The following is a 16,518-nucleotide window of genomic DNA, read 5'->3' as shown; positions in this document are numbered from 1 at the left end:
CGGAATCAGCATAAAATTCCGGTGGTTATCGGCTACTTTTTATTTTAATATCAATGGTCTAAAAAACCGCGCCAGCTGCAATTCCATGGTGCAGTTTGTGGCGGCGCTATTGCCCCTTTCCGATCCCATGACGCATTGCTGTTCCGATTCGCGATAAGGTCTATGCGTTATCACCGACACTTTTCCACCTTTTCCATACCTTTTAATCAGATTTACCTTATCGTCCATCGTAACCACATTACGCTTGGAAACACTAGCATTATCCTTCTTCGGACCCATGGCTAACACAGACACAGTAAAGGAATACTGTACGTCGCCTCTGTTTTGAATGAGAATCAGCGGTTGTGCGCACACACAGTATACTGTACATACATACATACATATTTTAATGTGCTTTTTATTGTATTTTAAATTGTTTTTTAGCTTCTTTTATTGTTAATTTATGTACTATTTTATTTATTTTAAATATATTTTTAAGGAAAACAAATGTTTTCACGTCCGTAGGAGTGATGTAATGTCACACATAATGACGTTCGCTGCCCGGTCATGAAAGAAATTATGATTCTCTTGACAAAGTGACATGCAGATCAGGCAGGAAACCTCCCAACTGAGTTTCTCAATAGTCATCAGCCTCAATTCTAAAATCCTTAATTTTCATCCTATTGACTTGAACTTTGAATAGGATTTACATATCGGCTTACTGAATTAAACCACCAACTATTTTTGAGATCGGCGTAGGCCAAAAGGTCAACGTAGGCCAAAGGTCAACCACTTTTTTTTTTAGTTTCTAAAATCCTCAATTTTCATCTGATTCACTTGAAATTTGAATGGGATTTACATATCAGCAAACTGAATTCAACCAACAACTATTTTTGAGATCACCATAGGCCAAAAGAGCAACATAGGCCAAAAGTCAACAACAATTTCAAATTTCTAAAATCCTCAACTTTCATCTGATTGACTTGAAATGTGAAGAGGATTTGCATATCAGGTCACTGAAATTGAACCACCAATTCTTTTTGAGGTCAGCATAGGCCAAAAAGTAAACATAGGCCAAAGGTCAACAACTTAAGGTGAAGTTTTAAAAATCCTACATTTTCATCCAATTGACTTGAAATTTGGATAGGATTTGCATATCGGGTAACCTAATTCAACCACCAATTATTTTTGAGGTCTAAAGGTGAAAATATCAATATGGGCCAAATTTCTAAAATCGTCAATTTTCATCTCATTGACTTGAAATTTGAAGAGGATTTGCAGATCAGATCACTGAATTAAACCACCAATTATTTTTGAGGTTAACCTAGGCCAAAAGGTCAACAACTTATTTCAGGAATATTTCAAGACATATTTCTGGCGCAGGGGCAATCAATGAAGGTTGTAGGCCTGAACTTCACAGAACAAGTGTTTTCCCATGGCCAGCTGAACGTGGGCCGCTCGAGGGTTGGAAAACCAAGCAATCTTTATGTCTTGGCACCAAGTAAGAAAACCAGAAATGTTGCATACCCAGAGGTTTTGGAAAATTGAAAAAACGTCATGTAGGAAATGTACTGTGATATTGCTCTAAAATATACATGTTCTTTTCATCATATATTTGTATTATTCTTCTTCAACTCGGGCGAAGCGGGGTACCTCAACTAGTCTATATATAAAAGGAGCTCGGCCTGCCTTCGTCCGTGCGAACATCCACAATGGGTCTTGTATTCTATTCCTCATTAATTACTGATTTTTCAAAGTGAAGTCTTATTTACTCTTTACTATCTTTAACTTTGAAGACCCAAATCTGGAAGGCAGGAGAAATAACTCAAGTGAAAATAATCCAAGTAAAGTTTCCTACAGTCAACTACTTCCAATTCACCTGAGTTGAATATGCATGTTGCTGTGCAGGTGACCCAGACGTTAAACTGGCTGGTACGTCAAACATCAGAGCTGGAAACGAACATTGTCGCAGTGGAGCGTGTGGTGGAGTACAGTCAAGCCGAGACAGAGGCAAGTTCTGGATTAGAACGGTCATTGTCGACAAGCCTGAGTTTTGTGCATTGGGCTGACTGGAGTTTATCAAACCATATAATTTTTGAAAATAAAGTACCAACCTCCACCACCCCAAAACCCTCTCCCACTTCCTCCCCTCCCCCCACCCCTATCCCCCAGACAATGACCAGACACAAAAAAAAGTCAAACAAAATCTGCATTCACGACATTTTTGTGCCTGGAGTAAAACAGGAGTGGATGCTGCAACTAATATCTCAGTCAGGTGATCTGTTTTCTCTCTATCTTGTAGTTGTCGCTCCTTGAGTCCAGTCCCAGGTTCCTTCATCGTTGATGTTTGTCCTCTTCTCTCTCAGGGGCTGTGGCGAAGGCTTAGAATCCATGTTCCAGAATTGTCTTGTTTCACAGTTTTTGTTAATTGTCGGCGTTATGTATCGTATTTGCGCATCTCATTGAATGTCCTCACATGTACCTTTGTGCTGGGTCCATTTGTCCTTGTCCAGGCTCTTGTGGGCCTCGTCTGGGTCTGTTGCTGGGTTTCCTCCCTTTTCTCTTTTCCTGTTTGTTCATTCTCCGCTGGCAGTGCATTGCCCTTTTTCCCCTTTATCTCCTCACTGTTCCATGTGCCTCAATTTTCTTGCACATTTTCCTACGCACACTCACCTCTAGGCTATCTAACCTGGGTTTGAATCCCGACCCTGCTAAAAACTGTCATCCCGGTGTTTCACGGGCAGGGTGATTCATCAATGCGTGCGCTGTCCCTCGGATGGACGTTAAACGGATGTCCAGTCTGCCAGCATTCGATGGTGGACGTTAAAAATCCCATGGTGTCCTTAACGAAGAGTAGGCGAGCTATCCGCCAACACCATGAACAAATTACAAATTCCTGAGCTACCCACAGTGTTGCATACGCCCGAAGAAGAAGAAGAATTTAAGTTGTGAGTCTTTCAGAATTCAACATCCTTTGTGTTATATAGTTCCTCTCAACCCCCCACCATCCGCACTTGCCCAACCCAAAACAGACACTACAGGTGAGAATACAACTGTGTAAGTGTTGTGTTGAGGATTCCCACAGAAGGATACAACACAAGACATAACAGACTTTTGAACCCTTCTAGGCACCATGGGTACTGGAGAACCGTCCATCACCCGGATGGCCTCAACATGGAAGGATCACCTTTGAAAACTACTGCCTGAGATACAGGCCCGAACTGGAATTGATCCTTCAAGATATCAGTTGCCACATCTACCCAGGAGAAAAGGCAAGCGTGTTTTCTGTGTTTTGCTAAAGTGAAATTAGCAAGGGAAGAGCGGAAGTTTGATGAATAAGGTATTGCTGTAAAATTGAGATGGGTTTCTCAGGAAGAGATGTCTATGATGAAATGAGGAAGAAGATTCAGTCAAACCTTATGCCAATATGAACCAAGAAAGAAAATTGTGAAAAGAAAACTCAGTTATTTTTAACCTGTAATTCATCACCGAGTATTCAGAAGCCATAATAGTGATTTAACAAATTGTAAATATTTGTGGTTTCTCTGAACGCATTAACAGAATAATACATTTGTAAGGTTGTTGTAGAGCGGATACTCAAACTGCAGTTTCACAGCAAGTAAAATACGCTTCACATCAAATGACTTACCTGTGATGCCCTCAAAGGTAAAAATACACAAACATTTCAGTTTTTACCCTAACCTGTTTCTGAAACGTCATATTAAAAAGCAAATTGCAACCTGATGTCTAATCCCGATGTTTTCCGACTGGTAAGCTTCACGTATTCAAAAGTTTTAATTTGTTGCATCAGATTTTAAAGAAGTATGAGAAGCGTTAAAAATGTTCGACATTTGCTCACAATTGTCCAAGATATACCAAGAGTATAAATGAAGCATATTAACAGTGCGTCTCAATAAAATGTATTCAGAAGTTAATATATATAAAAAACGGGGGGGGGGGGGGCGGTGTTGAGTGAAACGACTTTGGACGATGGAGGATGCCCAGTCCAGGCTGGCTTTGGAGGCCAATTTTGAAATGTTGTTTGCTCAGGAGAGATTATGGCTGATAGTGAGACCCATGGGTTTGAATGACTGAACCTCAAGGGGATTGTTAAGAAAATAGATAAGAGGGATGCAAGACAGTCCTTTTGGAGAGAGTGAGTGAGAGTGTGAGATTTGTCAGGATTGAAAGACGTATTCCAAGTGTTTGACCATCTTATGATTTTTTTTTTAATGGCTGAGGAAAGGACTGCTTGTCTGAAGGATGAGGGAGATCATGGCAGAGAGTGGTCACCAGCAAATAGATAGAGGATTTTCCAGAGAGTCAGAGAGATCATTTTTTAAGATCAGGAATAGGACTGGGCCCAGAATACTGTCTTGGGACACTGCAGCATTGACAGGGAGGGCAACACGGCATTGACAACATGTCCCTGTTAACGGGAAAGGATCCTGAGAGAATCCTGAAAGGATCCTGAGAGTCTGAGAGAGTAAAGTCAGTAAGACACTTGTGGAGTTGGCCTTGATAATTCCATCGGCAGGAGTTTGGAGAGCAAGACAGGATGCCAAACTGTATCAAAAGCACTAGATATGTCCAGAGTGACGGCCCTCATATTGAGGGCCTACATCCATTGTTGGGCGAGTATAAGCAGCATCCCCAAGGTAGAGTGACCTCGTCTGAATCCAAGTTTGTGATCTGAGAGGAGGTTGTTGGAGGAAAGGAAGGATTTTATATCAACTGCGATGATGGATTCCATGACCTTGCTGATGATTAGAAGTAAGCTGATTGGACTGAAGTTGAGGGGTTCCGTTTTTGCACTTTTTACGTCATGCAGTGACGTTGGTGGGTTTCCAAGCAGATAAAAGATGATCTAGCGCAAACGACTGGTTGTAAAAGGGCAGAGAGAGGATGTGCAACAGCAGCAGGGTGGGGTTTTAGGACACGTGAGCTGTTACTGTCCAGTATCAATCAGTCGAGGGTTGAAAGAAATTTCTCCTTCAGGTGTAAAAGACAGAGTACAGGAGCAGTCAGGTATGACTGGAAAGGTGGATGTCGAGAGTGAGGGGTTGGGGACACAACATCTGGCAGCAAGCACAGAATTGAGGCATTTGGCCTTCTCAAATACTGCCGGGGGTTGCAGAATCTGGCTACCTGCTTGATTTATGTCAAGAAGTGTGAAAAGCATGTCAAGTACTTGCCGATACAAGTTCCAATTCATGAAGAAATGTGATTTGACATTACGTGACAACTAGCAAGTGCTCGGTTTAAATCAAGACAGGTACATGTGGGGAAAAAAATCCAGCCAAAACAAATAATTGTAAAAAATATCAAGAGGGGGAAGAAACGTAATCTCCTTTTTGAGTTTCCAATTTTGAGAACAAAGAAAGCAGAAATGCATCGACGTAAACCTGGTACGTCTTCTCGTTCAGGTGGGTGTGGTCGGGCGTACAGGAGCCGGGAAATCCTCGGTGATGAATGGTTTATTTCGTATCCTGGAGGCCGCTGCAGGAAGAATCCTGATCGACGGCATTGACATTTCATCCATCGGTCTACACGATCTCCGCAAGCAGCTCACAATCATCCCACAGGTCACCTGCTTCTCCCAAACTTTTTCTTGCTCACTTGATAGGTGTTCAAATTGCTCCAAAAAATCACTATCATCTGTGGTGAAATGTTAAAAACTTTGTCGAAATTGTTTTAAACGGCTTGAAGTGTTTTTTTGTGATATAAGGAACCGGTACTCTTCTCTGGCTCTCTACGTATGAACTTGGACCCACGAGGCCAATACTCCAGCATCCAGTTGTGGCACGCACTGGAGATGGCACATCTGCACCATCAAGTGCAGGAGATGCCTGGAGGACTCGATTGCCCAATCTCTGAAGGGGGTGACAATCTCAGGTGCTTGGGGAGAATTTGTTGCCGTTTTTATTTCAGGTCGGCTGGAGGTTAAGCCTCGGCTTACCCATTCCCGTAATGCTGAACAAGGCCATGAACTAACGGAGTGGTGCTTGCAGTGTGGGACAGCGACAGCTCGTTTGCTTGGCACGGGCGTTGTTACGGAGGAGTCGTATATTGCTGTTGGACGAGGCAACAGCTGCCGTGGACCTGGAAACGGACAGTCTCATCCAAGAAACAATCCGCAGCGAGTTCGTGACCAGCACCGTGATCACCATTGCTCACCGCCTGCACACCGTGCTCGACTACTCTCGGTTAGACAAGGCCATTGCAATGTTGCTGCAACTCTAATTGTACACCACTGCTGCGATTGTATTTCAAATGGCCGATTAGGGTTGCGGTAGCTGGATGTATTACATTCTTTTTTTTATTTTATCCTTGAGTGACCATTTTCATTATTCCAGAATTTTGGTGCTTGATCGAGGTCGGATCATGGAGTTTGACACTCCTGAGAACCTCATGGAAAGGCAGGGCCTTTTCTTCAACATGGCGAAGGATGCTGGCATCGCTGTGATACAGTCGACAGCGTTTTGACCCGAGATCATGGACGGCTGAGCTTCATTTGCTAAAATGTTGTCTCGCAATGCAGTTCAAACATTGTTTATTTGTTTTTTGTGAAAGTTTATCAACGATTATGTTTACTGTTATCGATGAACAGGAAGATGATCTGATTAGTGTAGAGGAAGTTGAGAAAGTGAGTAAATTTGATGGAAGGTGTATTATGGGAGTAAATTTGATGGAAATTACAGTTTGCATCCCAGGTCTTTGGTATGACTTGGGAGGTGTTGAAACCCTAGACCTCCCAAACCCAGAGCGGACGCCCCACCATTACGCCACAGAGGCTGATCAAAGGATGAACCACGTGTCTGGCACTTGCAGAATGAACACATGTGAAGCGAGTTCCAATTTTGAAAAAAATGTGATTTCACAGTTTGTGAACTAACAAGTGCCAAGTTTACTGGATGTGACTTTGCACGTTGTGGAATTATAGATAAATATATAATTCATATTTATAATACAATTTATAAATATTAGTTAAATTGTACTTCAATGTGAATCTTGTTCTTAAAGCATGCAAAGTAAATGTGCAGGGAACCTGGAGCAAGCAGCCGACCATCTGTGAAATGACCCAGTGACCTCTAAGGATGTGAACGGAGGGAAGAATGCTGATTCAGCTCGGAGTTGGAATGTACCACTTCATTAGTGGGGCTAGGGGAGTGACCTTATCAGCTTTTGTGTCCTCCGTAATGATAAACATATGGAGTTTGGCGCCAGAACGGCTGGCTCTAAGTGACCTCAGAATTCCGACCATTGTAGATCAGAGCAAATTAGTTTTGTATATAACAGGACACTCCGAGGCTGCGAGGAGAGAATTCTCCCCATGGAACGACGCGTCGTATTCGGTCTGTAATTTGTGTAAAGTATAACTGCAACAGTGTTGGATTCCCTCTCCGCAATATCTGAATAAATCTCGATTTGAACTGAGTGAGTCTCGCTGAGTCTGACTGAGTCTCGCTAAGAAAGGTGTCTGAAAAGCAGCCACAACAACGTGTAGTACATTTCTCCAGATATTCATCGAGAATATGCTCCCAGATTCTCAGTACGGGTTCAAAAAATGTCTAGGATGTGTTAAAATGCTTTAATACATGTCTTCATTGGGTAATGAGCATATATACGAGGCCACATGAAAGACTTAATATGTCACAAACATGAGTGAGATCTCCCCCTTCCACTGGCTCCACCCAGCCTCCTCCCCCTCACCCTTCCACCTACTCCACTCACCCTCCCCCTTCCACCTACTCCACCCACCCTCCCCCTTCCACCGACTCCACCCACCCTCCCCCTTCCACCTACTCCACCCACCCTCCCCCTTCCACCTACTCCACCCACCCTCCCCCTTCCACCTACTCCACCCACCCTCCCCCTTCCACCTGCTCCACCCACCCTCCCCCCTCCACCTACTCCACCCACCCTCCCCCTTCCACCTACTCCACCCACCCTCCCCCCTTCCACCGACTCTGCCCACTGTGGTGGATTTCAATTAATTAATTTAGCCTTTAAATGATTTGACAAGACTCAAGAGAATGAAATGTCCACACTCGTCTCAGAAGACAATTAATGATTTAATGACACATGGGAATACTTGATTCACTTTCACCAAAGGTATTTACAGAATACACTTCACTTTCAAGTTACACGAATAAAAGAAATCACCACGCTACATTCTACACACATTCAAACAAGAAAATGAACCAAGTTCTCGTCGAGGGTGCTGTGGCATGCCTTTTTATGGTCAGAGATCCAAGAGGGGGTCAGGTAAGGTTCAAAAAGATAGCAAGCATTGCGTGAGTCTTCAACTCCTCGGTCAGCTCTTTTCTTTCTTCATATCCAACTCTCCGAGCCATAAAATGTTATGTCATCGAGAAAACAGAGATTTCTAACATCTTACAAAATAAACAAAGCCTTCTGCTTCTGATCGATTAGCGTGACTGAGGACATCGGTTCTTTGTCAATCTCGAAGAGAAAAACAGGGTCGGAGAAAGTTCGAATCAGTGAGGGTTGCACATCATTCTTTTAAGTTCTATGTATTAAATCTTTTTACCACATATGTGTATATAGGTGTATGAAAAGTCGTATCACATAAATATACTATTTATACAATATCAGGCTAACAAGGGACTTTAACACTGATTAATATATGTATTAAGTTTACGTGTTGGCAAGGTCAAGGCTCAGGGAAATCCACTTGCTTTACACAAATTACGTACGCAAATTAATTTTCTTCTTCGACACCACCCTCCCCCTTCCACCGACTCTGCCCACCCTCTGCCTTCCACCAACTCTGCCCACCCTCCCCCTTCCACCGACTCTGCCCACGCTCCCCCTTCCACGGACTGACTCTGCCCACCCTCCCCCTTCCACCGACTGACTCTGCCCACCCACCCCCTTCCACCGATTGGCTCTGCCCACCCTCCCCCTTCCACCTACTCCGCCCACCCTCCTCCTTCCACCGACTGACTGCCCACCCTCCCCCTTCCACGGACTGACTCTGCCCACCCTCCCCCTTCCACCGACTGACTCTGCCCACCCACCCCCTTCCACCGATTGGCTCTGCCCACCCTCCCCCTTCCACCTACTCCGCCCACCCTCCTCCTTCCACCTGCTCTGCCTACCCTCCCCCTTCCACCGACTCTGCCCACCCTCCCCCTTCCACCGACTCTGCCCACCCTCCCCCTTCCACCGACTCTGCCCACCCTCCCCCTTCCACCGACTGACTCTGCCCACTCTCCCCCTTCCACCGACTCTGCCCACCCTCCCCCTTCCGCCGACTCTGCCCACTGTCGGGGATATTTTCCCTACAGTAGTATGTAATATATGAAACAAGAAATTCAATGTCAATCAACTTGTCAGAAGTCACAAATTTAATTCCCGAGGAGGACAACACTTTCTGTCTTCAAAAATACAATTCACAAAAACACACAAGGAAGATTTACAACAAATCTTCGATCAAAAGTCCAGGGTGAAAATCCTGGTACAGTAGGGATGCGCAAGGGAATATCATACCAAACACCAGCATGCCTAGAGTACAGTTAACATACAGTGCAAACATACAGAATCATAAGGATACAGTAGCATGCATAGAATACAGTTAACATAGTCTGAACATACAGAATCATAAGGATACAGTAACATGCATAGAATACAGTTAACCTACAGTATGAACATACAGAATCATAAGTACAGCAAACCAACATCCTACAGACCCAGTGCTAATCCTGGTCATTTGGTCATTCGTTCTGATTTTTAAACCATTTCAAGTGGGAGGAGCAAGAGGAGGGGGGAGGAGCGAAGAGGGGAGGAGAGCAGCCGGATTGGTTGGGTAAAAGTTTGGGTGGGAGGGCGCAAGGATCGGGGGATACAATGTGATTGGTCAAGTGAAATATTGGGATGAGAGTGCTCCCTGCTGGGAGCAGATCTGCATTTACAAATCCTTTAATGAGAAGAATGTGCTGCTCCAGACTCTTCGGCACCAAGCAATCATAACGATGCGTAAACGTTGCAGCGACGTTTTATAATGCCATTGCAGGGACATTATGATTTAATATTTTGAAAATATACAATGAGAAAGTCCTTATTTAATCACTCAGTAGCTCTGACAATCACATCCTTTTCCAATCTGCAAATCACCTTTTCCCTCATAAGTCAAAAGCATACTGCAATCCCACAAAAGATTTTACTGAGAGAGAGAGCTAGCCTACATGGATTTTATACTTTATTATTTCCGAACCGTTATTCAGTTTAGTTTTATTTTAATACTCAATACTGCACACAATTTTTAGTTCTATACATAATTTTCTCAAAACCTAGTTGTAACATTAAATTGAGAATGGACATCGGAACTACCATCCCCCAGAAGTCACGTAGGCGAAAGTGGGAGGGGACACACCCTACAAATATTTACATCTAATTTATTGAAACAATGGTAGTTTGTTAAGACTGAAACAATTTGTCATAATGACCATTTGTTTACCAAGCGCTTTGGCAAGTAAGCCTCGATAACCCAGCAAATCACTTCAAAGGGCCTCGGTAAACATTATGGCTCCAGTTGTATTATTATTTAATTTTTAAAAGAAAACAATACCCTTTTCTCCAATTGATAGACCTTTGGTTTGATGTTCAATTCAATCAATTTGATAGATTTTGATAGAAATACATATTCCCCTATTTGTAATAATGTTTCATCAGTCATTGATGGCAATATGTGCTCCGCCATTGCCTCCACTAAGAATTTTACTCTCCTCGAGCCACGATTCTGGGCAGTGCCAGAGATAACTTGTCAACTGCAGGGAGATCGCAAAGCTTTGCATGGAAACCATAAAAAACACCCGCAGACTAGGAATAAGGGTTGAGGCTCATAAAAGTTGCTTGCTTCATAAATGTACACTTCCACAATCACTCCTCTGGTCCTGTATCCAGGACCACAACATAGAAGTGTTCAATTTAGTCATCTGTCACAGGTTGACCCTGTTTTGAGGAACAATCATTCAGAATTTTAACCCTGCTCTACCTACGGCATGCATACACCATCCTGATGGAAAAGTTCGTTTGTTATTAGGCATCGTCTTGCTTGTTGAATCCCTCCATCGTTGAGAGTTCAGTCTGTTGCAGAGCTCTTTCCTTCAAGTGATCCTCTGTAGCAGGATGAACGCTGGAACTCTGTGCTCCTGTCATCAAGGAGTGATCCTTACAGGTCACAATTTTCTCTGTATCTTGCAATGCACAATCTGCCATGTTTCAGCAGCACACAAGCCATTGCACGTTGAATCACCAATATAGTTGTGGATGGGAAAGATCACAAAACGACCCTGCACAGCAGGCAGTATCACTGCCATTCTTGCAACAAGCATTAGCAGATCTTCACCAAGGCTGTCGTCCAGTTTCGTCTGACCTGCCCTCTCAAGAAGAGAGTGTGAGGAGCTGCACAAATCTAGCTCAAACAGCAGAATTGTGTGAGGTGAGGACCAAAGCTGGAGGTGCATCGATGAAGGCTCCAGGATCATGATGTCCAATTGATCCATGATGCACACCATAAACAGCCAGCAGAGCCATGAAGGCCCAGTGTCCAGCACGGTCCAGCAGTCCCTTCCAGGACTCACCCTCCTTTGGCAATCAGCAGCGTGATGTGATGTTGGAACATCAGGAGTGATGCACACCAGAAACAGCCAATGGAAGAAGAAACTTTGGCAGTTGATGTGAGCTCCAAAACAGGTGTGCACTGAAACAGGTGGTTGCTTTCAACCCACATATAACAATGTGGTTCAGGCAAATGGTCATCTTGAAACTCCAGCAAGGGTAGGTGAACCACAATTTTCCATTTTCCAAAGGAAATTGTCTTTCCATGTTTTGGAGGTACATGCCATAATAATTTCATCTTGAGCCAGCCAAATTCACGAATCAAAATCTCCAGTAACTCTTCCAAAGCCTCTTTTTGATTATTACAGGTGGGTTACTCTCCTCTTTCATTTAACCACACCAGAGCCTGTTTTCCAACACACTGGATCAAGCAAATCATTTTAAGAACATAGAATTAACACATTATAACTGACAATGCAATCAATATCCCGATTATGTCCAACCTTATAACAATTTACATTGGTTCACAAGTTCCCCTAGAACATTTGAAAGATTATATTTCATGTGTAACACCCGAACAAACATATTAAATCAGGGGTGTACATGTTTCCAGCATAACCAAAGTGCATATGAATGTATTCAATAAATCTTCAAAATTCTATTTCCCTTTTTCCTCACAAAAAATACCCAAAATTCAATCACCCAGAAATCTCAAATATCATGTATTTCATCACATTTGCACAATCATGTGGTCCTCTCAACAGAAGGTGAGAAGGAAATCAATCTTACTGTAATTTTAAATAATTCGTCTTCTTTCTTCAACCTTACTTTCACATTTTACTTCCAAAATGTCTCGTGTAATTCACAGGTGCTCAACCAAGCATTAGCAAATCTTTTTGCAAATCAAATCAAAGCAAGAATCCAAAATTAACCATTTATGTGTTATCATAATTATCACAGATCTCCTTCGTATCAATCTTCCAACAAAATAAAAAATGTCTGAAACACATAATTATATGATTCACATTACTTTCAGCACATAATTCCTTGAAATCATCATTACCTCTCCTTTTTTACTTTATTTTATAACAAATAAACAAAAAAAAATAATAATAAATACAATGGGCCTTAATTTCCCCATCCTTAACAATTTTCTTTCACATTATTTTCATTATCTCACATTCATTATTTTACAAATCTGTTGCCAAGATCTGTATTTTCCTCCTCTCCTTTTTATTAATATCAACCATTTTCTCTCGCCATGGAATAGTCCGTTATTCATATAAATAATCATAAGAGTTCTGTAGAACATCTTCATTTTTTTTTTAACTTAGCCAATTATTTAAACGACATGTTTTCCCAAAATAACAAGTCACATTCTTTGTATATTGTCAACATTGTTCATCGTTTTAGTATCATCCAGAACTAAAAATATTTTTTTATAAACCATCACCTTGTCGATGCATTTATTTATATCCCATTAACCCAAGAACTCTCAATTGCTTGGTTTCTTTTAGTAATGCCATATATCCATATTTCTTTTCAAAATGTTCCTAACATACACATTAATCCCATTAAACCTCAAATAACCTACAATCCGAAAAATAAATTTGTGACATTTCAGCAATGATTACAATATCATTGTACTTCTCATCCGTAACAGTTCATTCAAAGGACAGATAGTAGCTATGGAACAGGTGCATGTATATGTAACAGGTGCATGCCCCCAGGGCACCGTTTCCTTCCCTTTTCATCCACCTCATAAAACATCAACACCATTCATTAAAAATAATATAAATACCACATAATTCCACTCTTCCTTCAGTGAGGCCAGTTTTCCATCTGGTTCAAGATTTACATTTCATTCCATTAATTTGGAGCATTAATTCCATTAATTTATCATGGCTTGTGATAAACATTGATCATTTGAACAAATTTAATCAAACAAAACACTTCCATTAACTTGACATTCACTAAATAAAATGAATTTTATGACTTTTCTCATTATTCAAAAAGTTTACAAAATGTCCCAAATCTGTATATTATTTTATACTGTGGTTACATTGAACCATATATATGTTCATATCTTAATCCAATCAGAAAATTGTCAATTTACCCCTAATATATGTCTGTACCCACATATGTCTGTATATTTTTTTTTACAAAATCCAACTACCATTAAACTGAAAAATTGTTTTGCTGGACTCATGCAAGATCCCTTACAAATTTTGAAAATTTTCCAAAGATATAACTTCCATTTCCTTTGACAAATCCTAATAATTTTACCCCAAGATTAATAGCAGATATTTTCACATGCCAGATAACAACAACAACAACAACAACAACAACATGCCTTTTAAGGCCATTTTCCCTGCTAGCGTGGGGGTTAGCCTTGCAGTTTCCATGACAAACTTCTCCATTTTGCCCTATTTTCTGCATCTCTCCTTGTTAACCCCCTTTGCCCGCATTTCTTCTTCCACCATCTTTAGTCAAGTCTTTCTTGGTCTTCCTCATCCGTCCTCTACTTCAATCTACATTCATTTCCATCACTCTTCTCAACCAGTCACTTTTATCCTTCCTAAATGCATGATCAAACCATCTCAACCTGTTCCTCTTCACAGCATCAACCACAGGCTCTATTCCCATCATCTTTTGCAATTCATCATTTGTCTTTCTCTCTCTCAACGATACTCCGCACATCCACCGAATCATTCGCATTTCCACCCTTTCCAGCCTTCTTTGCACACACACACACACACACACCCTCACACATGCAGCATTCACCTTTCCCTTCAGCTTCATCCTATGACTTCCATGTGAGAGTCAAGTTATTATAAAATTTCATGCGACTTTCATGGCGTTCTCATTAACTGGTAAATCAATTGCTCCGAAAATTGTCTTTCAGTTCTATTCCCCATGATGCCCCCCCTAAACACACGTATTAGTCCAATACAGGGTCTTTTAATTTTAATTTTCCACAATTTCCAATTCAAATTTATTCTCTTCCTTCCTATGAAATCTTTTGTGAGAATTTTATGGAAAGTCACTTCTTTTTCCCAAATTTACTGTAAGTTCTCCAACGATCACGTCCGACCTTTAACATTCCACGAATCCTGCAACAAATTTTCTCATACACACTCACATTAGATCCATTTCACATATCTGTTCATGAAATTTCATAAATGATCACACAAGTAATGATCACATTGTAATGACCTCTAAACATTCCTAAACCAATAAACTTGCCTGGCGATGCCAAATACCCCACACTTCTGTCATCTTAGAAGTCACTGTTTGCTTTAGACAAGTATTTATCAAAGCCTTCAGACATATTATTAGCAATATTATTCCTAGGATTAAAATTATTCGGATTATTATCAAATATTTATCAAATATTAGGATTATCATCAAAACAATGAATGACTCAATTTTTAATGATTGCACATCCAAACCTATATATTTTGAGTTCTGTAACTTTAATACCTCAAATTTTCCATTTCTTCATTGGTTTTTCAACAAAACGACATGTGGAAAAACATGGAGATTTCATCAGGACTATATTCCTTTAAAAAACAATTTTTGTTTATGTTCTGTGCCTTATTAGTGACACAGAAAGATTAATATTATAAAGTCCCATTGGATACGAGTGAAATAATGTGATCCCCATTTCTTATTTCTTTCAACTTCCATTTGTCGAAGATTCCTATATGACTCTCCGAAAGTAGGTGTAGCCATGAAGTCTTGGAGGCGTAAAAACCCAACTTTGAAACCCTAAATCAACAAGCACCCAACAACCACTCCGCCATATTTTGCCTCATTATGTCCGTAAGTCTTCAGATATATTTCTTCTAGGTAACTACTGTCACACCAACACCGAAAATATAATTTCATCTCATAGCGATTTTATATTAAAATAAATAGTATGTCATTTCTCTTGAAGCAATCCAGCCATAAACATTATTTGGAAGTCTTTTGCTGTCGGAACACAATTTCTCTGCTGTCAAAGGCCAAAGCCCGGCCTCAGTGACTCCTCAGCCAATTGTCACTTTTTTCTTGACAAAAACAAACATCTTCTATATTTATCCCATTAAAATCCCATTACAATCCCATATCTTGTCACCCTTTGCATTGTTGAAAGCAATTAATTCCATAACTCAATCTTACCTCACATCCTTACATCCCTACACCCACTTTTGTCCACAAATTTTTTAGAAGTGAAACAAAATTTGTCTGTACTTTGTCTCATAGAATCCATAGTACCAGCATCGCAACCTCCCATCTGTCGAAACCTTGTCACAACTCCAATTCATTCTTCAAGTCACAACCCAGAGTGATTTGAGAACTATACCCAGAGTTCTATACTATACCCAGTTTCAGAGAGTAAACAATTATATACTTTTTCATTCTTTTACCATTTAACTTGTTCAAAGAACATTCATTTCGCAAAATCGAACCAACCACAACCCTCGCCATTAATATCTATTGTAAGCGTGCCGAATCAATAAGTATCAATTTTTCTATGAGCCTCGACCAGAGGGTGGTTGTTACTCACAAACACTCGTCGCTAGCTGTTCCATTGTCTGTTGATTTTCATTCTGCTGCCGATTTCAATTGAGCCAGCAGAGTGGAATTTGGAATTTTTTATTTCTCTGAGCTCATGAAAGTGGTGACATTGGTTGGTTTGCCATTGCCTTTCCACAAAAGCACTTAATTATTGTCTTTCATTAAGCGTGAAGCATGTCACAAAGCTTAGTGATGGACATAGACAAAATTTGGAAGACAGATTTTGGTGCTCAACAAAGATAATCGGAACATGGGTTTAGCCCATCATTTTGACAGCATTCCAATTCATTATATATACTTTCACCTTTCAATAAAAATATATGTACCAACCAAATCTGTTTTCCTGAGCCTGGACCTGCATATGTACCAAAAATATATATATATACCAAC

General features: G+C 41.0%; 1 protein-coding gene across 1 annotated transcript in view; it reads left to right on the top strand.

Annotated features, from left to right (window-relative positions):
• LOC137438237 (ATP-binding cassette sub-family C member 2-like) overlaps nucleotides 1–7,416 on the top strand; it is a 94,549-nt gene extending 87,133 nt beyond the window's left edge. The window contains exons 23-28 of the mRNA XM_078766242.1: nucleotides 1,888–1,989; nucleotides 3,108–3,251; nucleotides 5,406–5,564; nucleotides 5,708–5,874; nucleotides 5,991–6,185; nucleotides 6,336–7,416. Coding sequence (XP_078622368.1) covers nucleotides 1,888–1,989; nucleotides 3,108–3,251; nucleotides 5,406–5,564; nucleotides 5,708–5,874; nucleotides 5,991–6,185; nucleotides 6,336–6,465 — 897 coding nt within the window. The 3' untranslated portion in view covers nucleotides 6,466–7,416. The remainder of the gene's footprint in view (nucleotides 1–1,887; nucleotides 1,990–3,107; nucleotides 3,252–5,405; nucleotides 5,565–5,707; nucleotides 5,875–5,990; nucleotides 6,186–6,335) is intronic.
• The last annotated feature ends 9,102 nt before the right edge of the window (nucleotides 7,417–16,518 follow it).

Source organism: Myxine glutinosa, chromosome 12 (genome assembly GCF_964187855.1).
Source record: "Myxine glutinosa chromosome 12, kmMyxGlut1.1, whole genome shotgun sequence".
Classification (NCBI taxonomy): Eukaryota; Metazoa; Chordata; class Myxini; order Myxiniformes; family Myxinidae; genus Myxine; species Myxine glutinosa.
This window is presented reverse-complemented; position numbering and strand designations above follow the sequence as displayed.